Source organism: Malassezia pachydermatis, assembly GCF_001278385.1.
Source record: "Malassezia pachydermatis strain CBS 1879 chromosome Unknown scaffold8, whole genome shotgun sequence".
Taxonomy (NCBI): domain Eukaryota; kingdom Fungi; phylum Basidiomycota; class Malasseziomycetes; order Malasseziales; family Malasseziaceae; genus Malassezia; species Malassezia pachydermatis.
The window spans coordinates 242,196-263,932 of NW_017253145.1; the positions used below are offsets into that span (position 1 = coordinate 242,196).

Here is a 21,737-nt window from a genome sequence, read left to right on the forward strand (position 1 = left end):
TCGAGTTACTACGAGCCCTACCGCGCCTCTAGATCCGAGACTTCATCGTCCGCTGCGGCATCATCGCTGCCCTGTGTAAGGAAGGTATGCTGAAGAAGTACAGCCGCGGCGGGCCGCTCTTCATGCTGCAGGACGAACGTCTGGCCCAGGAACGCCGTAGCCTCGGCGGAGATGTCCGTCGGCAGCGGCGGCGCTTTGACCATGCCGATCTGGAAGAGCGCCTGCATCTGATCCAGGTTCGGCCAGGGATGCGTCCCGGTAAACATCTCCACGACACAACACCCCAAGCTCCAGATATCGGCCTTGGGCGTGTACATCGACTGCTTCACGACCTCAGGCGCCATCCAGAACACACTGCCTTGCAGCACAGGGCGCTTGGCCGACGCGGGCACCAGCAGACCACTTTCGACTTTTTTGCTGATCCCAAAATCACTGATTTTGACACCGCCCTTGTTGTCCACAAGAATGTTCGCGCCTTTGATATCGCGATGCACAATGTCACGTGCATGCAGGAACGCCAGGCCTTGCAGGATTTGGCGCACAAAGTTTTGGACCAACGGCTCTTCAAACGCGCCGTAATTGCGCAGGAGCGCCACGACAGAGCCACCCGGGACGTACTCCAGGAAAATGTTCAGGTAGTCGCCATCCGAATTCGAATCAAGGTACTGCACAATGTTCGGATGCTGGATCGTCTTGAGCAAGGCAATCTCCGCCTCGAGCGAGTCGACCATAAGCCGCCGTCGACGTGTGTTTTCATCGTCGCATTTCGGCAGCTCCACCTGCTTGACCGCCATCAAGAGACCGGTCTTGGCATTCATACCGAGGAACACCTTGCCAAACGACCCAGCGCCGATCAACGCACCCTTGTGCCAGCGCAGCGGCGCTTTGCCAGGGGTGCTCGCCACCGAGAGAGGCGCAGGGCCCGACGCCGCAGCAGGGCCCGCAGGGATCACGACCGGCGGCACGGCAGGCGCACGATTCGTGTCGCCCAACGCAGCAGGTGCCTCCCTGTCGCTCTTGCCGGAGGCAGGGAGCCCGGACGACGGCTGCGTCGACACAGGATGCAGCGTCTGGCGCTCTTCCAGGTCCTGCGTGATTTCGTCCACGGTCAGCAAGCTCGCATTGTCATCGGCATCGCTCTGGTGGAGAGAGTAGGGCCGGATGGTCGAGGTAGGTGTGCGTACGTCCAGTATCGACGACGTGGCCGGTGGGAGCGGATCTGTGCTTGTACTCTGAGCCAGCCCAGAGTACCGGTGGAGCTCGCGGCTGTCCGTCGAGGGGAAATAGTCCGCCAAGTGCGAGCTAATAAGCTCGGAACTGGGACGCTGCCCGAAGAAGTTGCGTACGCGGCGACGGACGTTCGGCAGAGCGCCTTCCGTCGGTGTCTTGGGCTTGATGCGCATCGTCGACCGCGTAGGCGAAATGCCTTCCTCTTGCGTCGAAGCTGACGCGACACTTAGTTCACCGCCGCCCAGGCCGCTCAGGATACTGAACGTCGAAGCACGTCGCGTGATCGGAACGGTGGATCGGAACGTATCCACCGGCGCTTCCCGCTGCGAGCCTGGACGAAGAGGTGCTTCATCCGTGGTACGCAGCAAGTACAGTCCATGCCGCCATACCGGATCGTAAATATGGGGCTGCGAGCATACGGTCATCAGCTCCATCTCCGAAAGCACTTTGACTACAGGTTAGTGACATGTATACGTACGCTGAGCATCCGCATCGGTCATAGCCACGACCCAGCGGCGCATGTACTGTGTCGAATCAGGCTCGGTAAGCGCACCGAATTTGTGCAGAACCTTCGCAAGGACATCACTCGCTTGGCGACATCGACTGACGTCTACGCTGCGAGAGGTGCCGTCTTCCGCCAGGAACTTGACAATATGCTTCCGAATCGTCTCCAGACTGGGCACTTGGTGACCCGAACTCGTCGTCGTCGTGGCCGTCGACGTAGAATGCGTCGAAGACGCGCTAAGACTCGTACTCGTACTCGTCAGACGCTCACCCAGGCGCGGCTCCTCCGAGTCTGACGACTCGCCTCGGCGCAGGTTGTACGGCGCACTGATCTGCGCGACGCGTGGCTTTGGCGCAAACGTCCCACGGCCGACCGCGTAGCCCACCTGATTCGTGCTGGAGCTGGAGTTGGACGAGGCAGGCCGCCGTAGACGCGAGGTCGCAGGACTGTTGCGCATAGGCGCTGTGCCGCTCGTGAGGGCCATGGACGACGTGGAGGGCCGGTTCAGCGAGACGGGGCTCACGCCCGTAGACGTATTGGGCCGCCGCACAGGTGTCGTGACAGACGGTGCGGCGGAAGGGAGGGACACGGGCGCCAGCGGCGATAGAGCGGTGGCATTGTTCATGGTCGCCGTGCGTGCATCTAGTTCAGAGGTATATCGGTCAACACTGGCCGTACGTTGCGTGCGTAGGGGAGCCAGGGACGTGAGATTGCTGGGGGACAGGGTCCGTGCCGGCGGCGAAAGTATGGTCGGCGAGGCCAAATGCATGGACGATGACGGCGGTGTATGGTATATAGCCTGCGTTGGCGACGAGAGGCTTGACTGCATCGGCACAGAGCCTAGCACGGGCGGCGGCAAGGGCGTGCTGGGCGTAGAGGCTGCGGGCGCCATGGTCGCATTCGCTGCGCACTTTTTATGAAGCGTACGGATGGCAGAGAGAAGACGGAGACGATCGCCGACAATAGGGATGCCCATTTCTTTAAGGACAGCATGATCCAGCTGCAGGAGCGCCGCACCACGGATGTCGTTCGAAAGAAACAGACCCGCATGCTGACCCAGGTTGTTGGCCCACAGCCAGTCGCGTACATCGTCCAAGCCCCATGAACGCACTGTATGGTAAGTATGTGCGTGTAGTGCGTACCTCGTTGGTAGGTGAGCTCTGCATCCCCTGTGGGTAAATTCAGCGTATGTTGGTGAGAATGCTGCGTCTGTTGCTGCAGCGAAGAGGAGGGCTGTGACTGCGGCACAGCCATCGTGGTATAGGCGTACTACGCTTAGCTGGCGTAAGTGCGTACGAATGGAAGGCGAATGGAAGGGTGTAGGAGTGGCGTAGCAGCAAGGAGACGAGGTGAGGGGCCACGGATTTCCGTCGTATACCCACGCGTTCCCAGCCGTGCCTGCTCGCTCGTCGTAGATCCAGCGGCGGATCGATCAATCGTGGCAGCCATTTTGCCTGCCTGCGTGGGTAACTTGCTGACCGGCGCGCGCGTGTCCGGCTGACAAAGCATGTCTCATCGGCATCGGGCGTGGAGAGGGCGACCAACCCCACACCTCGACCGTGCCGCGCCGTGCCTCGTGACGTTTTCTCGGAACGACCCGAGACCTCCAGGCGTCAAACACCCTTGGCGCTCTCCCGCTGTGCATCTTTCTTCCTATCCCCCTACACAATGACAAGCTCTAGTGCCGATCCGATCCTGCTTTCGCTATTTGCGAACCGCTTCATGGCAGTGGCAGAGTCCATGGGCCGCTCGCTGCAGCAGACGTCCATTTCGACCAACATCAAGGAACGGTTGGATTTCTCCTGCGCGATCTTTGCGCCGGACGGCTCCCTGATTGCGAATGCGCCGCATCTGCCAGTCCACTTGGGCAGCATGAGCTTTGCGGTCAAATGGCAGGCGGAGAACCTCGCGAAGCTTGGTCAGGGCGCCTTTCAGCGTGGCGATGTGGTGCTGACGAACCACCCCGTGGCTGGCGGAAGTCATCTCCCTGATATCACGTGTATCACGCCTGTATTTGCTCCAGACCGTGATGAGATTATCTTCTTTACGGCGAGCCGTGGACACCATGCGGATATCGGCGGTATTCTCCCAGGCTCCATGCCCCCGACAAGCAAGAGCCTGTTTCAGGAAGGTGCGCAGATCCGCTCGTTCAAGATCGTGTCAAAGGGCGTGTACGACCGCGACGGCCTTGTTCGTCTGCTGGTTGATGAGCCGGCAAAGTACCCGGGCTGCTCAGGCACGCGCTGCTTCCGTGACGTGGAGAGCGATCTCAAGGCACAGATTGCCGCGAACCACAAGGGCATTCAGCTGATCAATGATCTCGTGGACGAATGGGGTCTGCAGACGGTTCAGGACTACATGTTGCATATTCGTGACAATGCCGAGCTGGCCGTGCGCAACCTGCTGCGCCGCGTCGCCAGGCAGCACGCCTCGACTGAACTGCATGCCGTCGATTACATGGATGATGGCACGCCGATCGAGCTGCGTGTAACGATCGATCCTGACGCGGGCTCTGCTATCTTTGACTTTGAGGGTACAGGCCCTGAAGTCAATGCCAACATCAACTGCCCACCCTCCGTGGCCTTTAGCGCGATTATATACGCCCTGCGCTGCATGGTATCGGAAGACATCCCCCTGAACCAGGGCTGCTTGGCCCCCATCGATGTTCGCCTGCCTTCCGGCTCGCTCTTGCGTCCATCTGAGACGGCTGCTGTCGTCGGCGGCAACGTGCTGACAAGCCAGCGTATCACAGACGTGGTCTTCCGTGCCTTTGAAGCGGTGGCTGCGAGCCAGGGCGATTGCAACAACTTGACCTTCGGTACTGGCGGCAACGATGAGAATGGCAAGCTGATTGAAGGTTTCGGGTACTATGAAACCATTGCTGGCGGTTCGGGTGCAGGTCCTTCATGGAACGGTACGAGTGGTGTTCATACACATATGACGAACACACGCATTACTGATCCGGAGATCTTTGAGCGTCGCTACCCTGTCTTTTTGCGCCGCTTTGGTTTGCGCGAAGGGTCCGGTGGCGATGGTCAGTACCGCGGTGGTGATGGTGTTGTGCGTGACATTGAGTTCCTTGAGCCTGGTATCCAGGTCAGTATCCTGTCGGAGCGCCGTGTCCATCGTCCCTATGGGCTGCGCGGCGGTGAGCCCGCTCAGAGTGGCTTGAACCTCTGGGTAAAGAGGCGCCGTGAAGAAGATGGCGATATGATTGCAGCTGCAGAGGATGGCACTGTGCCGCCTCGTGTCATCAACATGGGCGGAAAAGCCACCGCTCGATTCGGTGCAGGCGATCGCATTGTCGTCCACACGCCGGGTGGCGGTGGTTTCGGTCCATCGACCTCCAAAGACAGCGACACCTCATCCGAGGCGCGCCAAGCACGTGTGCGCATGCCTCATCGTGGCAGCTTGGCCAACTGGCACGCTCTGCAGCTTGGTGCATAGATACATAGTCACCGCTCACGAGTGCCCCGAATTTTCTCTTGCAGTGCGCGAATTTCCTCGGCCACGCGATCCACGTCACGCTTTCGCTTCGGTGGAGACTCAGCCGCGTCGCCCTTATGCGAACCGCGTGTTTGCGCGACGGTTGGGCGACGCGGTGTTGCTCGCTGACCAAAGGAGGGCATCGAATGCTTGCCGGAGATAGGGTAGGGTGATGGCATATCGTGTGGTTCGTCGTGCTCGACCGTCGATGATGGTGTCCGTGGCTCGAAAGGCGGCACAGCCCGACCTTGCCAGCGATTCGGTAAATGATCCCATTCATGCAAAACGCGCTCTGTGGCACGTAGAAACAGGGGGGAGCTGCTCATCTGTCATGAGTCGTGCCGTCTACGTACCCATTTCGCCAATGCTCGTGTGGCGTACGCGGTGAGCAGCGCTTCCAATGCACCCAGTGGGCGTCGCATGGCGTAGTACGTGTCAGCGACCGGCGAGGGCAGGCACTCGGTGGGCCCTCCACATGAAATTGGGTCCTTTTTAGAGAAATGTACAGTGCAAATGCTATATCACAAACGTATATCTACCAACAACAATGTCATATTGCCCGATCGATCGTACCAGAATTTCATTTACCCTTGAGCCGCCGCATGAACCAGCATGGACAGTCCATTGAGTACCTTGACAAAATTCTGCAGATTGCCCTCTCGAGGATCCGTCTGCGAACTCTCCCCACCTGTGCCAACCTGACCAGGGGGAGCAAGACCTGCATTTACAGCAGACTGGCTTGCTGAGGCTACACTCGACGAAGAGCTTCGTGCACTGCTCACACTCGCCATCGAGGCAGCCTTCTTCGAGCTTGCAGATGCACGTGCGGCTGACTGTGCACTAGCAATCGACGCGGCCTTGCTCACAGCGGAGGCCGAAGACACGGATGCCGCACGCGCCTTGGACTCGCGTGCTGCTTGATCATTGTTACGCTGGTTGGTCGAAGGCGAGTTGCTTGGCGACGGGTTCGAAGGCGACTTGGACGGCGACGGTGCCGGCGAACTCGACGGCGACGAGTGCGGCCGTTGTTGTTGTCCGCCGTTATTGTTGCCATTCCCACTGCTATTATTCCCATCATTATCATTGCCACCGTTGTTGCCATTCTTATCCGATCCACCGTCACTGCTGGATTCACCACTGTTGCTATCGCCGCTGCCATGGCTGCTGTCTCCCCCATCCTGGTCATCGCCATCGATGGTCCACCAGGCAATCGGGAAAACGCCTAGTGTCAAATCATGGAACTCCTCAAATAGGGACATGCTCATATCCAGAGAACCATAATGACACTGTCTTGTCTCAGGACAGGCGTCCATGATTACGGCTCTGGCCGTTTTGAGCCCATTGGCAATCATAATGTGTCGACCACACCAACTGGAACGAGAGTCCAAGTCGCCGTACATTGGCTGATTTAGCGCCACGATGTGCATGTCATTATCGATATCTTGACCGCAGGCACCTGCTACCCATGTCTCGACATCATACCATGTCGCTGTACCAAAGAACGCTGAGCGCTTGCTGAGCGAATGCACAGCCGGTTCCGCGCTCTCTAAGGTGGCATTGTGAAAGTGTGCCGTAGACACCTCCTCAGGATTCAAAAAAGCCGCCACACCACATACACTAAGTAGCGCCGCCACTAAGGATCGCATCGTTGACACGATGTAAGTAGGTTTGATCAAGTTCCGACGCCATCGTTAGTAGAAGCTAGCTGCAACTGCCCTGGTGCCAATGCAAGGGCCTCTTTTTCTTGAAGAAATTATGCGTGCCACCCCCCATTGCTTCGGTCGAGTCGAAAAACACGACATAAGCACGACTAACAACGACAGATTTACCGCAGTACAGTGATCGGAGGGTGATCTTTCATAAAAGACGCCAATTAATAAACATTATATAACACAACAAGGTGCCCTGGATCCAAAAGCGGTATGTCAATTTTTTATTGGACTGTCAGCCTGTACAATGATCCATTGACAATCGAAGTCCCTTCCTTGCCTTATTTCAGAGTGTTTAGATCGGCGGGGTTTCAGAAGATGCAGGTGTCTCAGCCGAATCATCTGAATAGGGCTATCATTTTCTGGTTTATTATCCTATGGCTTGCATTTACGCCCTGTCCATCATTGTCACCTGATCCAATAATTACCCTGCGAATAAAAATTGGGATGCATACCACATTTATGTACATATAAATAAATAACCTAATGAACACGTCTAAAGTCCGGTTTTACAGAGTCTTGGGGCGTTGTAGACGGTTCCTTAAGTTCACACCTTTCCTTCGTCCCACATACAGGTTCATCGCCCAAGATGATCCATATTCCGCACTTCCCTGGTGCGGATAAGCTCAGCGGCACGAGTATTCGGTTCATCACAACGTTTACATGTGCTACTGCTTTCCTTCTTTTCGGTTATGACCAGGGTGTCATGTCTTCTCTGATCGAGGAGCCTATGTTGGCTGCCTCAATGCCTGAAATTGCTAAGTACGAGCCGAACGGTGCTGGTACGGCTCTTCGGACGGCTCATGATGTTACTCAAGTAAAGCTCCAGCCCTGGCTGTTTAGTGACAACATCCAGGGTGCTGTTGTCAGTTGCTACGAGCTTGGTTGTATGATTGGTGCTATCTTTATCTTGTTCCGCGGTGATGCTCTTGGCCGTCGCTGGTGTGTTATGATTGGTTCGACCATTATGATTGTTGGTACGGTTGTTATGGTTCTTTACGACACGATGGGCAACTTCATCGTTGGGCGTATTGTTGCAGGTCTTGGCAACGGAATGAACACTGCTACTATCCCTGTGCTGCAGTCTGAACTGTCTCACCCCAGGTACCGTGGTCTCCTTGTATTCATCGAGGGTGCCCTACTTGGCGGTGGTGTCATGATCTCATACTGGTTGGACTTTGCGTTCTACTTCTTAAGATGGAACAGTGTACAATGGCGCTTTCCCATCGCTTTCCAGATTGTGTTCTGTATTGTTATTATCATCGGTATCATGATTATGCCTGAGTCCCCTCGTTGGCTGGTCAAGAAGAATCGCGTGGAGGAGGCTGAAAGTGTGCTGGCACGCGTGTACGGCAAGCCGCGCGATGACCCTGAAGTGCAACAGGAGCTCCATACGCTTGTTGATGCTATCCAACTCAACGAGCAGAGGCTTGGTCCGTTCCGCTACCGCGAGATGCTTGAGACTGGTCCGTCGCAGAACTTCTACCGGACTGTCCTGGGTATGGGTGGTCAGTGCATGCAGCAGTGGACTGGTATTAACAACTTGACGTACTATGCTAACACGGTGTTCAAGATGGTGCAACCCGACGATATCATTAGTCGTATCCTGGTGTGCTGCAGTGGTGTATTGTATTTCCTTGCTGCCTCAGCGGCTGTGTTCTTCATCGATCTTATTGGCCGTCGTCACTTGATGATCTGGGGTGCATTCGGCATGATGCTTTGCTTCGCCATCATCTCGGGCATGGTGTACATGGTGCAGCAGAAACCGGCCGGTGACCCGACTACGCAAGTCTACGGTAAGGTGGCTGAAGCTTTCATCTACATCTACTTTGTGCCGTGGTCACTCGGTTGGCTTGGCATGGCTTGGCTCTACCCGCCTGAGGTCAACAACATGCGTGTCCGTGCCCCTGCTGCTGCCATGTCGACAATTGTGAACTGGCTCATGAACTTCACCGTCGTGATGATTTCGCCGCCGGCCTTCAAGAGCCTAAAGAACCACACTTTCACCATGTTCGGTGCTTTCAACCTGCTTTTCATTCCGATTGTCTACTGCTTCTACCCTGAGACGAAGCACCGTGGTCTTGAGGAGATGGACCTGATCTTCGAGGATGCTTACCACGAGGGCTTCTGGAGGAAGAGCCGCTTCATGACCAACGCGGCCTACTTCTCGATCACTCGTCCTTTCCTTTCGCCTGAGGAGCTTGACGCTGTTCTTCAACACCGTGAGCAGGAGAAGGCGGACGGCAAGGTCCCGACTAAGCCTGAGGAAATCAACACTGGCAACTTTATGTATGACGTTGACGACAATGAGTTTGGTGACCAGAAGCGTTTGGGTGCCGGTGCTGGCAACGGCACTGACACGGGTGTTGGCATGGGTACAGGTAATGTTGACATTACCTCGCCGACTGCCAACCCTGGTCCTCAGGTGTAATTGAACGAATTGTATTAGGCAAGACATGGTGTTGAAAGCCATTTGGTGGTTATCTTGCAATAGATGGCTATCTTTATGCTCTGTGCATTTCTCTCTCACCTAATTCGTCTAATGCACAGACCTAAATGACCCATTTATGTACTTTTTCTGTAGTACAACGGGGAGACAATGAGTAAATTCATGTTCGCATGGTTTATTAGAGATTCTCTTTTCAACGTCGTAGCATTACTGAAGAATGCCAGCCACATTTTTTTTCGCTGTTTCAACAGCTGACTAATCCCGGTCAAGAAGATGACGATACCCCGCAACGCGCGTCGTTGCAAAGCCACACCAAGGTGCTCTCACTATGGACCTTGATCTGCTTTCTGATGACCCTATTGACGATATTGATGTGAAGAATGCAGGAGAGGAACTCTATGTTATACCTTCCGATAATGTGCCACTTATTGCGCGCCATTTACCGTACCAGTGTCAGACACAAGCTGAATTTGAGCAACTGCTTACGCATGGCGTAGATCAAGTATGTGGCTGCATCCAGTCAGAGGACTGGGGTGCTTCTCTACTACAATGGTGTCACTATGTACAGGATCTACTCTCTCTTAAATACCCACTTACGCGCTCGTACCGTGCACGCGTTGCTCATCTATTTTACGAGTTGGCCGTGATGCCGAAGCTGGATACCTACCTAACAGATCTTGCCGCCACAATCTGTATGCGGCTCCTAAAACCGAAAAAGTTGATTAATATTGAAGATCTTGAACTGCCATGGCGCTCTCTTTATGACGTACTCGTTGGTGAAGTGTACCACAAGCAACGTAAGATTGGTTCGTCCACTGTGAGTGGCGTGCTTCTTGACCTAGCTGAATGTGCCCAGCGTTTTTTCCCTGCATCAGAAGCCGCAGCCATGCTAGAAGCCATGTTGCCACATATGGATGGCAATGATTTAAATGTATGTTTCCGTGGTTCTAACCTCAGTCTGTCATCGCTACGCAAGCGCTCCTTGTGCATTTCCTGCCCCTTACCGAGCCTACTGCATGGATGCCTACTCTTTTCCGGCTTTGGGAGACGTTCAAGTCTTCGTTATTTGATGACCAAATGCTTGATCTACTTGCTCGACTAGCTGAGCTACATACCACAGAGCCACAAACTACACCGTTATGGTCTGAAACTGGCATTTTTACCGATGCACAGTTTAGCTTGATTATGACCAAATGTCTTCGTTCGGCTGGTCTGCCTGTTGGAGCCAGTAAATCGGCGAATGCGACGTTGATGGCACAATCGTCCTCCGTGCGTACAGGGGCAGATGCTTCGGCCTCCCACAAGACGCTTCGGATGAAAAAGCCTAGTGACCGTCTGTACTCCTTTGCCATGATCCTTGTGTACAGTATGGCCAAGGATGGCAATGAATCTACATGGGTGGGCGGCTCGAAAGCCCTTACGCAACTCGCCAAATTTGTGCAAGCAACCGAAACGTACTTTCATCCATCGAACTGGGGACTATGGCAAGTGCAGCTGGCCAACTTCGTGCAGCACTTGACGTGGGAGTTTGCACGGCGGTGTCAGTATGAAGCCAAGGAGGAGTGTCGTACGCCCGCCGACAGGCGACTTACGTCGTCGATTCGCGTGGAATTTGTGCGTACCCTGCGTACAGTGTGCTTGCTCAGCATGTTTTCGAAAGATCCCCTGACGTCGCTCGCGACCCAATCTAGCTTGAAGCGCATGGCATTCTTAGAGCCATCCTTGATTTTGCCCGCTGTGCTGCAGCGTAGTTTTACGTCGCTCGAAGCCCTGGAAACGACGCAGCGCACGACGGCTGTGATCGCTACATTAGCAGCCACGTCGCAGCCACTTGTGTCCATGCAGGTGTATCCAGCAGGCGCCAAGCATCTTGCGCCGTTGTTGCATCTCTGTCTGCCTGGCATCGACCTCAATGATCCTATGAAGACGATGAGTACTTGTATGCTGATTTTGAGCATCTCTGTCTCAATCTGTATTGTGGATGGGACATCCGGCGCGGGCGCCGAGACACCTGATGAGACGCCGACTGTGGTGGATGAAGATACCGTGTCGACACTGGGCGCCGAGGATTACGCTGCGCGCCTAGCTACGGCTGAGCTGGATGCCTGGAGCACAGAGTTTGTACGCCGTGTGCTAATGCTGTTCACCGCGCTGCCGGAGGAGGGAAAGAGCGGCAAGATTGGCGAGAAGAATGAAGAGATGGTCCTCAATATGTTGATTGCTACATGCGACGTGTTTTGCAGCGCGCTTGGCGAAGATGCCTTTGCGCGATGCTGGGACATTGTATGGGAGTATGTGCGTACGACGACGGCAGCGAATGGTGTCAAAGTCATTGGATCCCTCGTCGGGTGCTTTGCACGTGCGGATGCGGCGCAGGTACTGAAGTATGTGGTGCCCTACTGCTGCGAGCGTATCGAGAGCGAGTTGGCGCATGGGGCCTCGTCGGTCCGAACGACCAGCACGAGCATTCCACGTGCGCAGGACACCGCGCTGCATTGGCACATCAATGTCCTAAGTAGTGCTGTGATGTTTGCTGGCGCTGCGTTGCTGCCCTACAAGGATGTGCTTGTGCGTACGCTGGCCCGCCTGGTCGAGGCCTGCTACACTGAGCGTGGCTACATGCTCACAGCCAAGCTCGTGCAGCGTGTGCTTACGACGCTGCTGAATGTGTACGTGGCCGAGCAGCGGTTTGTCAATCCGGCCGAATGGGCCTCACATACACGCCAAGCTCATCCTCACCGCTTGTTCGGGCGGCTGTATCGCTGTGACGAGGTGGACATGGCATGGCATACGCCGTCGTCGGCGGAAGTGGACATGGCCTTGGATGTCCTTACGCACGTCGTCGAGCCAGCGCTCTCTCTCCTGGACGCGCGGCTCGAGCAGGTGGAGGCGACGAGGGCATGGCACAATGACGTATGCCGCACGCTGCTGTGTGTGCGCTATGCGCTGGCCGGCCAAGGCGCCCTCGCTGAAGAGGCGCGGCGCAAGGACGGCCACGTGCGTGTCCAGCAGGACGGGGGCGATGTGCCTGCGTCGCAGGTCGTGCGGCCTGTCCCTGTGGATACAGGGCATGCGCTTGCGTCCAGCGATCCACGGTATGCGCGCGTCATGGCGTTCCGCGAACGCGTCGGGGCGACCCTGGCGCGCGCTGCGCATGTCATCCCGCACTTGTCGGCGGACCATGTTGATGCGATGAAGCAGTTGGTCCGTCTGCTGCGGACCTACCTGGTGCCCCACAGTGTCCTCACGGAGGAACTGCAAGGCCTTCTCAAATCCGTCTCGTTCTTCCGTACGATCGGGCGGCGCTGGGCGAAGCAGCAGCGATTCCCACGTATCTTGTGGCTCCGTCGTGCGATGCTGTACCATGCGACGCGCCAACGCTGGCACTATGCGTACGCGGGCCGCACGGACCGTGATGATGCTCTTCTGCGCGAGCTGGTCGGTCTGTGCATGTCGCACTACGTCGCGGTACGCCGCCTGGCTCAGACGACGCTGGAGAGTGTATGCTCTACGTACGAGGGCACGCGATTGTCGTGTATTCCTGCGCTGGTCGATGCCATGTCGCCCACAGCGAGTGACGAGCAGGTGAAGGGCGCCTTGTACGTTGTAGCGGCCAAGTCGTTCCAGCGTACCACGGCGCGGCATCCTTCGTGCCTTCGCCCGATTGTGATGGCGCTTGCGGGGCTGCAGGCACGTACGCGGCCCTCGATCCAGAAGTTGGTGCGTGGTGTATGGCATGACTTGATTGGCAAGCTAGAGGATCCTACCTGGCACGTGGCCTACGCTACGACTGGCTCGCTTACGCAGGCCGTGCAGCGTGCGCAGATGGCGGCGCTGTCTATCGAGTCTAATCGTCCTGCTTGGCTAACTCTGGTGGACGAGACACATGCGACGCTGCATAAGGAGCTCCTTGCTCTGCTGGCCTCGCCTCGTACGCACTGGGCCTTTGCGCTGCTGTCTCTGCGTACCATACGTGCGCTGCTACGCCGTGATCGGCCATGCGATACACGTCTGGTGACGTTGCTAGCGCAGTTGGCGATCAGTGACAATCTCGACTTGCGGCACCATGCCCAGCAGACGCTCGTCCGATGCTTGTACCTGATCAAGCTACGTACGTTCAGCGAGGGCATGGCGCTGTACCTGGAGCAGGCCTCCCCACCGTACAAACATAGGGGGCCGGTGGGCGATCCAGAGGCACGTATGCAAGCGTACGCGACGCCACGGACTATGGCCACACCGCTGCACGACAAGAGTGTGGAAGGGTGGCTGGTATGGCCGCCTACGACGCCGTACTATGTGAGCATGGAGACGATGCCGACCTGGGAAGCGGCCTCGCAGGCCTCGCTTGATGCATTGTCGGCCATGGTAGGCACGGCGTCATGGTGGGAGGTATGGGCCCGTCATGCCTCGCAGGAAATGGAGCGTGACTACCTCGCAGCGGATGTGACAGTGTTTGTCAAGTCGCTTGTGCAAGTGCTGGGCCCGCCGCTATGGACGTGCATAGAGCCATGCCTGCAAGCGCTCGTCGCCCAACGTGATCGGCATCCGCATCGCGCGGCGGCCGAGCTGGTCGGCGGCGTGTTGCGGGGTAGTAAGCACTGGCCTCTCGCTGCGCAAGACGCCGTGACCGCCTCGCTGCAAACGTGGCTGCCACGGACCATGGTCGAGTGCACGCTCGACAGTCAGCCTGCATGGCAGATGTGCATGGAGTACGTGTGTAGCCAGCGGGATCCACGGCGGTACTTTGCCCTGCTCACGTCGCTCTGGACGCAGGCTCGTGAGGCGCTGGCCGCTACGTCGCTGAGCCCTGGGCAGCAGGCGCATACGCAGCAGCTGCTAGCCAGTGCCGTGCATGCCTTGCAGGGCAAAGCGATGGCCTGGGGCACGGATTCGCTGGCCGATGTGTACCTCACGCACTTTGCGCATGACTACCAGGAAGTGCGCAAGGCCGTGGGCGATGGCCTGGTCGAGTTGGAATTGGCGCACGCACGTCCTGCGTTTGCCTCCGTTGACGCCTTGCTGCAGCACAGTCAGGCACAGGCGGGCTCGCTCCTGGCGCACGACCCTGCGATGCAAGCACGGTGTGCCAAGCTGCGCTCGCAACTGTCGGCATGGCGTGCTGAGCGCATGCCGTCGGTGCATGGCACGTCGACGTACGATCGTGCTGCGTCGACCATGGCGCTGTGGATCTGTCTCAGCTTGGACGATCATCGATTGGGGCCTATGTCGACGTATGTATTGGATCTGATGCCGGCACTCTTTGATGCGTTCCAGCTGCGCGACCACGAAGAGCTCTCTGCGACGGCCAGTGATGTGCTGATCCAAATTGCATCGCATACGTTTGGCGAGGCGCACGTCGCCCAGCTTCTCGAAACGCTGCTGCATGTACTTGAGACGTCCACTTCATGGCACTCGCGGGCCGACGCCCTGCCCCTCCTCCAAATTGTCTACTTCCAGAATCTGTTTTTCTGGACCGATGCCAGTCGGCAACGCGTCCTCAACGTACTGGTCGCTCTGTTGCGCGATCCGCATGTGGAGGTGCGTGATATGGCCGCGACGACCTTGTCGGGCGTGGTGCGCTGCTCGCAGCGTGCGCACATCGTGCCACTCTCACGAACCTTTGCTGCGATGGCCATGACGCCCCTGCCGAAGCGCGGTACGCCCGGGTTCGACGAGGCCCTCTCGCATGTGCATGCAGGTGTGCTGGGCGCTACAGCGTTGGTCGCCGCCTTCCCTTACGACGTGCCTGACTGGATGCCCAGCCTTGTGCTGGATACCATTGCGCCGCACACGGACAGTCCTGTCCCGGTCAGCACGACTGTGCGACGGTGTGCGGCTGAATTCCGACGGACCCATCAGGATACGTGGGCCGAGGACCAAGTCCACTTTGGCGATCGCGTCCAGGAAGTGCATGACTTTACGTTGGGCCGTAGCGACTATTTTGTATAGTGGTTGTACGTACGCCTTACGACGAGCAAGATGGCATATAATCTTGCACCAGCGCCCCGATCTCGCACAATGCACGTGTCTCTGGCGTCGTGCATGCCGCAAATGGCTGTGCACACATCGCACGCACTTGCTCCAAGTACGCCGTGTCATGTGCCTGCTCCAGCCGTTCGGCTACGACGTCGGTGATCCAGTTGCGCAACACAAACTGCGGATTCGTGTGCCGCAGATCGATGGGCGTAGGCGCAGGGTGCGCCTGACGCCACGCTCGGTACGTCCCGAGCCACTGCGTCACTCGCTCGTGTGCCTCCGCGCGGGGCGGCGCTTGCTCGCACGTGGCCGCCTGGACCATCGCTGAGGCCAACGTGGAGAGGTCACCCTCGTCGCTCCACGCACACAACGCCCGCAATGCCCGCGTCATATCCAGGCCATGAATGGCATCGAGGAGTGGATCGACCAACTCGTCCTTGACGTGCGTCGGCGTCGTCATCGCCACGCCCAACCGACGACACCAGCCGGCGGCCCACTCTTCTAAAATCGTCTCACGCAGCCACGTCTGCAGTGCCTCGCGTTCGTCGTCCAGCTGGTCTGCATACATCTGCCGTTCGTTCTCAGGCAGAGCGCCCCATTCGCCCGGCGATGGCGCTTGGTTGTGAGCACGTTCCCAGCCCCATATAGGCGCCAGGGCATCACAGAGGCGGTCAATCGCATAGAGTAGCATTGTGGGCTGTTTCTCGTACGAGTACCTGTGCATCCAGTCTGAATGATTGCATGCGCGATGCTCGTCAAATACGTCCATAAACCCATACGGGCCATAGTCGATCGTTTCGCCCGTGAGCGCCATGTTGTCTGTATTGATCACGCCATGCATAAACCCGTACACTTGCCACAGGGCCACGGTCTTGGCATTGCGCCGTGCCACTTCGTACACGAGTCGCTTCGCCCAGGGCGGTCGCGAGGCGCTCGACTCCCCTTTCACGACATCGTCCCAGCCAAACAAGTCACGCGCCACAAACTCGCCCAAGACACGCACACTCTCCCATTCCTGCCGACGCGCATGGATCTCAAAGTTGCCGATACGCAGCCACGACGTAGCCAGCCGCATCGTCACGGCCGCGCTCGTACGTGTTTCACGCTCCACAGGGACGTCCGGCAGTGCCACCACACACAGCGCACGACTGGTCGGAATGCCCAGGGCAGCCATGTACTCGGACGCGAGAAATTCACGTACAGAGCTTTTGAGCGTCGCAAGGCCATCGGCAAAGCGCGAATAGGGTGTACGTCCCGCGCCTTTCAGTTGCACTTCGCACCGCGCTTGTGTGTCTGGGTGCAGCGTTTCCAGCAGCGAGACAGCACGTCCATCGCCCAACTGGCCCGCCCACTCGCCAAACTGGTGCCCGCCGTACCGCAGGGACCAGGGCCCATACGATGTGCGCTGGTACAGTGCTGCCAGGGCGTTCTTCGTATTGGCTGCCGCCTCTTCGTCGCGGACCAGGAACGCGGCGCCTGTGCCATCATCGTCACGTACGCGCACACCTTCTTCGATATCGACACTGTAGGCGCGCCCGGACGCCCAGTCACTTACCGCCTGCCGTGCCATTGCTGGATCCGCGGAGGCTGTGCCCCACATATGTGCATCGCCCTCGGTGGCGAGCGCCGGACCCGAACTATACGCGGTCGGCGTGCCTGATGTCGACTGGATCCACGTATAGGCATCGCCGACGTCCAAGTGAGGCAGGTATGCTTCGTGCGTCGGCGGAGAAAACGCTACGAGTCGCGCTGACGGGTAGGTGGCGGTCCGCTGCCGCGCAGCGGCGATGGCCTGGCATCGCGATGTGCCTGCAGGCGGCGTAGGCAGCTCCAACGCACGGAAGTACGATTCCACTTGCATGGACTCATCTTCTTGCGGGTCGACTTTGATGTCGTACGGAAACGAGAGCGGAAGTGGCGACACGTACGAAAAATGAGCGCCATCACGTACTTGACGTGAACGGCGCAGTAGCGACGGGAAGGAAATGGGCGTCGCTAGTAAGGCGTGCGCATTGGGCGTGATTGGGTCGGGTATCAAGTTTACTGTGAGCTGCTGTGAGCGTGGGACGCGCGGTAGCGACAGGGGTCGATACGTCGTCCTCATTGTCTAAGCGCACGAAGGTGTCGTGGTCTGTATGCACGACCCGATTCGGTCGATAGAGGGGAGGGTCCCTTCCCCCCCGTTCGCCTACCAGATTGGCTGGCCGCCTCTGTTTGGCTTTTCTCCTCCACCCCATGCTGCCCCGCACGAGGTGGTTGTACCTTGGGTTGGGCTTGGCCCTACGTCTTTTCCTCCTTGGATGGGGCGCGTACCAAGACCGACATGCTTCGCTGGCCTACACAGACATTGACTATGCTGTGTACAACGATGGCGCGCGTGCGCTGTGGACGGCATGCCCTCTGTCGTCGACGGTGTACTCCGACAACTACGAGGACGAAGAGGACCTGTTCAACAAGCCTGAGCTCGCTGCGCATGTGCACTGTGCGCGTGGTATTGTCCCTGCCGTCTCTCGATTTGTGCTGCAGTACGACCCTGGGAATGCCGAGGCAGAAGACCGCCAGCTGGTCGATCGCGACTCGTTGTGGTCCTGGCCTCTGACGCTATCGTTCTACATGACACGCCCCCTCTTCCGCTTCTTTGCTTCGCTCGGCGACCCATTTGCACGCGAGACATACCGCTACACGCCCTTTTTGGCCCTGCTCATGGGCCCTGCGCACAGCTTCGATACACTTTGGCCATGGTGTGGGAAGCTGTTGTTTGTGCTTGCCGATGTCGGCTGTGCGTTGCTCATGTGGGCCATTCTTGACGAACGTATCCTTATGCATGCGTTCGAGGCCCCAGGTCTGCGTACCTCTCTATCGACCCACTTACCCGGCATATTATGGCTCCTGAATCCATTCCCTGCACAGATCGCGACGCGCGGCAGCGCCGACAGTCTTATCGGCGTGCTAGTGCTTGGCACACTGTACTTGCTCATTTGTGCCACGCCTGAAATGTCACTCGTGCACACGCCCACGCCGCCTAAGGAAAAAGCGGCCAAGCACGACCCGCGGGAACTGCGTGTAGCGAACAGCAATGCATGGTACGGTGCTGCGTTCTTACTGGCGCTCGCCGTGCACTTTAAACTGTTCCCTATTATTTACGGCGCTAGCATTCTCGCTCACCTCATCAACTACCGCCGTCATGCCATTATGCTGCTTTGCGGGATTGAAAAGCCTCGACAAAGCGACGTCCTTGTTCTCGGCCTGGAATTCACTGCGTTGGCTGCTATTATGTACATTCTTCTCAATACTTTCGCTTGGGCCGTCTGGGGCCAACCGTACATTCGCCACGCCTTGCTGTACCACCTAGCTCGCCTGGACCATCGACACAATTTCAGCATCTACTTCCTCCCGACGTACCTTTCGATGACCACCGACTCGACTTCGTCGTGGTGGGCATGGATCGCTCCCTGGACCAGTTTTTTGCCGCAGCTCGTCACTGTGGCCCTATCTGGTTTCTGGCTCGGAGGCTTTGACGTTGTGCTGGCCTGCATGGTGCAGACCATTGTGTTTGTCGCGTGGAACAAGGTGTACACAAGCCAGTACTTCTTGTGGTACCTGTGGTTTGTTCCGATTGTGGGCGTCACGATGCATGTGCGCTCTACATGGCATGTCGCCACGCTTCTCGCGCTGTGGGTCGCGGCCCAAGCGGTATGGCTCTCACAGGCGTACCGACTTGAATTCCTCGCAAAAGACACGTTCGTGTACTTATGGCTGAGCAGCCTGGCGCTGCTTTTTGTGCATGTGTGTGGGGCTACGTATATCGTTCAGGCATGGTCGGACTGGCGTGCACGGCAATCCATCGCTGTAGAAAAGTCGCAATAATGTATGTGCATGTCTATCGCTATTATCGCCCGCTCAAATAGCGCACCGTTGTAATGTAGCCGGACACGGCAATCACGACCATGACCGCGCAAATGCCGCCGAACCAATTTAGATTTTCCACATTCTGCCCAGGCACTTGCACGTTCATACCCCAAAGACCGGTAATGACGTTCATCGGGACAATGACTGTACCCAGTGCTGTGAGCTTGCTCAGCACGTCGTTGATCTGGTTGTTGGCATCTGTCATCTCGATACTGATTTGAGCGAGGTAGTTGCTGTGCGAGCGCGAGAGAATCATTTCATAGTGGTTCAAGTTCTGTGTCATCGTAATCAAATGATCTTGGATATCCGAGAGATACATGCCAATGTCCGACTTGGGCGCGACACTCCAGTACTCGTTACTGCGCTTCGCCAGACCTTTCACCACATCGGCCTTGTTGCCCATCAGACGCAACAGACCCATGACCTTCTTACGGCAGGTACCGATACGTCGAAGCATATCACTTTGCTCGGCTTCCTTCAGAATGAGTACCAACTCGTCAATGCTGTCGACCTCAAACTCAATGCTCTGAATCAACGGCGCAAAAGCATCAGTGATATCGTCGATCAGCGCATACGAAATCCAGTCAGACGTCACATTGATGTAGTCTTTCAACTGCTTGATGCGGCGGCGCACATTCTGCGGATGAGGCGTCTGACGGAAGTGGAACGATAGCGTTCCCTCACGGAATACAATAATATACATGTTCAGGGGCTCCAAATACGTCGGACTGTAAGGATCCTGATCAAACGAACGGAAACACACGAGGTAATAGTTGCGGAACAATTCAATCTTCTCGCGTGTCTCTTCCATCAAAATATCTTCGGTCGTAAGGGGATGGATGCCAAAGGTGCGTGCCAACACTTTCATCTCTTGGTCCGTCGGGCATAGCACGTCCAGCCACCACGTCTTTGAGTCCGGTTCATGGCTCTGCTCACCTCCCAACATCGGCACTCCAGGAATCAATGGCGCCGACTTTTCTTTCATCTCTTGCATGTCTGCCTCACTCGGCACACCACGGAACAAATCCTCAAAGCTCTGCCCCTGGCCAGGAAGCTCCGACAAGTACCGCGCATGGATAGTAGATGGTAGGGCATTTGAATAAAACGTAAAGCGGTATGGCTTGTCGTGCGCTGTACCAGGAATGGGCACGCTCGACCGTGGGGCGCGCGTATTCGGCACAGTCTGTGCACGCGTAAGCGACGGTTGCGCAGGCGGCTCGTCCCTAGGCATGCCATGATACGTGGGCTGCGACGTGCCCTTCAACAACGGACGGTTCGCGTCGTCTGGCTCCATGGACAAAGGCGATGTCGCCTTGAGTTTTGGCGATTCGCTTGCTTGACCGAACGAATGACCTCCCTCAAACATCGCCAACTTGCGCTGGTACTTCCCACCGCCCTCAGACAAGCCTGTCTGCGCACGACGGGGTCGGCGGCTGTATAGCTTCGCATCACCACCCGTCAGAGAATAGCCAAACTGACTTCGTGCGCCAGACCCACTGCCGAACGACGAAAGGTGCGTAAAGGATCCAATGTGTCCCTGGCGTTCACGCTCTTCCTGGACGAACGAATCGAGAGCCGTGAGATCAAACGTATAAGGATAGCCTGGTGGCGCAGCATTGTGCGAGACTGAGCCTTGCTTCTCATGCATAGGTTGCTCGTCGACATGGTTTGGTGGCGGGAAGCACACATCGTCTTCAAGCGGCGTATCCCGGCCGGCTGTTGTGTGGGAAGATTGCATCATGCCATGTAGAGAGCCAGCGGTAGACTCTTGATACGAACCTCCATACTCACGGTCAGGATGCGTTGTCGGCGATGTAGCTGTCGTTGGCTGGTCTCTCTTCGTCGCCGTCTCGTCAGCCAGGTGTGCGTCTCCTTCACCCTCTGGCGGGTCATGCATACTCTTCGCACCTTGCATTGCACGGATGGCAAGGGGTGAGTTAGGGTTGACAGAGAGCGAGTGTGATTGATTGCGATGATCAATAAAGTGGTGTTGGCTATCGAGGCTGGCCGTCGATCCAGCATTGTGACGATAGAAACGTTTTAATGCGGCTGAGTTCTGCGAGCCACGCATTGGCATAGCAGCCATTGGTGTACTGAGCTTCGTCTCATTACCATCCATCCAAAGGTGGCTGGAGCTGGTATGTTCCCGTGCCATGCTCATCAGACGAGCAGCCTCCAAATCTTGCTCACGCTGCGCCTCTTCGTTCAAATCATGGTCTTTCCATGAGCTCCCTATATCAATTGGAGATGCTTCACCCTCCTCATGAGGGTTGTCACGAAAACGAATAGGTGGTGTAGACATTCGACAACGTCTTACACACTACGATCGTGGAGGCGATGCTAAATGTCGTTCACGAGCTTTTTTCTTTGTAGGCCCAAGTTTATTACTATTTTGTCCAGTCATCAGATTGCAGTACGTGAGACTCTCCATTTTTTATTTTCCCTTGCTCTCTCGCCTGGGTCTAGTTTAAGA

At 56.9% G+C, this 21,737-nt stretch overlaps 9 protein-coding genes across 9 annotated transcripts; 4 read left to right on the forward strand and 5 right to left on the reverse strand.

The window, feature by feature from the left end:
* Positions 1–17: 17 nt before the first annotated feature.
* Malapachy_0562 (Signal transducing MEK protein kinase) lies at positions 18–2,989 on the reverse strand (the record flags this gene model as incomplete). The annotated part of the gene is made up of 3 exons (XM_018135078.1): positions 18–1,681; positions 1,709–2,845; positions 2,878–2,989. The coding sequence occupies 3 exons, from the start codon at positions 2,987–2,989 to the stop codon at positions 18–20; spliced, it is 2,913 nt and encodes a 970-aa protein (XP_017990534.1).
* Positions 2,990–3,403: 414 nt separating this feature from the next.
* Malapachy_0525 (5-oxoprolinase) lies at positions 3,404–5,182 on the forward strand (the record flags this gene model as incomplete). Its single annotated transcript, XM_018135042.1, has 1 exon — positions 3,404–5,182. One exon carries the CDS (start codon positions 3,404–3,406, stop codon positions 5,180–5,182), a length of 1,779 nt encoding a protein of 592 aa, XP_017990480.1.
* An 8-nt stretch (positions 5,183–5,190) lies between these two features.
* Positions 5,191–5,643, reverse strand: Malapachy_0611 (hypothetical protein; the record flags this gene model as incomplete). The annotated part of the gene is made up of 2 exons (XM_018135127.1): positions 5,191–5,547; positions 5,575–5,643. 2 exons carry the CDS (start codon positions 5,641–5,643, stop codon positions 5,191–5,193), a joined length of 426 nt encoding a protein of 141 aa, XP_017990453.1.
* Positions 5,644–5,805: 162 nt separating this feature from the next.
* On the reverse strand, positions 5,806–6,867 carry Malapachy_0600 (hypothetical protein; the record flags this gene model as incomplete). The annotated part of the gene is made up of 1 exon (XM_018135116.1): positions 5,806–6,867. One exon carries the CDS (start codon positions 6,865–6,867, stop codon positions 5,806–5,808), a length of 1,062 nt encoding a protein of 353 aa, XP_017990550.1.
* A 652-nt stretch (positions 6,868–7,519) lies between these two features.
* Malapachy_0540 (general substrate transporter) lies at positions 7,520–9,361 on the forward strand (the record flags this gene model as incomplete). The annotated part of the gene is made up of 1 exon (XM_018135056.1): positions 7,520–9,361. One exon carries the CDS (start codon positions 7,520–7,522, stop codon positions 9,359–9,361), a length of 1,842 nt encoding a protein of 613 aa, XP_017990447.1.
* Positions 9,362–9,707: 346 nt separating this feature from the next.
* Malapachy_0527 (arm repeat-containing protein) lies at positions 9,708–15,328 on the forward strand (the record flags this gene model as incomplete). The annotated part of the gene is made up of 2 exons (XM_018135044.1): positions 9,708–10,310; positions 10,337–15,328. 2 exons carry the CDS (start codon positions 9,708–9,710, stop codon positions 15,326–15,328), a joined length of 5,595 nt encoding a protein of 1,864 aa, XP_017990475.1.
* Positions 15,329–15,344: 16 nt separating this feature from the next.
* Positions 15,345–17,459, reverse strand: Malapachy_0565 (hypothetical protein; the record flags this gene model as incomplete). The annotated part of the gene is made up of 1 exon (XM_018135081.1): positions 15,345–17,459. The coding sequence occupies one exon, from the start codon at positions 17,457–17,459 to the stop codon at positions 15,345–15,347; it is 2,115 nt and encodes a 704-aa protein (XP_017990540.1).
* Positions 17,460–17,590: 131 nt separating this feature from the next.
* Malapachy_0549 (glycosyltransferase family 50 protein) lies at positions 17,591–19,222 on the forward strand (the record flags this gene model as incomplete). The annotated part of the gene is made up of 1 exon (XM_018135065.1): positions 17,591–19,222. The coding sequence occupies one exon, from the start codon at positions 17,591–17,593 to the stop codon at positions 19,220–19,222; it is 1,632 nt and encodes a 543-aa protein (XP_017990544.1).
* A 22-nt stretch (positions 19,223–19,244) lies between these two features.
* Malapachy_0556 (mnr2-manganese resistance protein) lies at positions 19,245–21,566 on the reverse strand (the record flags this gene model as incomplete). Its single annotated transcript, XM_018135072.1, has 1 exon — positions 19,245–21,566. The coding sequence occupies one exon, from the start codon at positions 21,564–21,566 to the stop codon at positions 19,245–19,247; it is 2,322 nt and encodes a 773-aa protein (XP_017990569.1).
* Between the last annotated feature and the right edge of the window lie 171 nt (positions 21,567–21,737).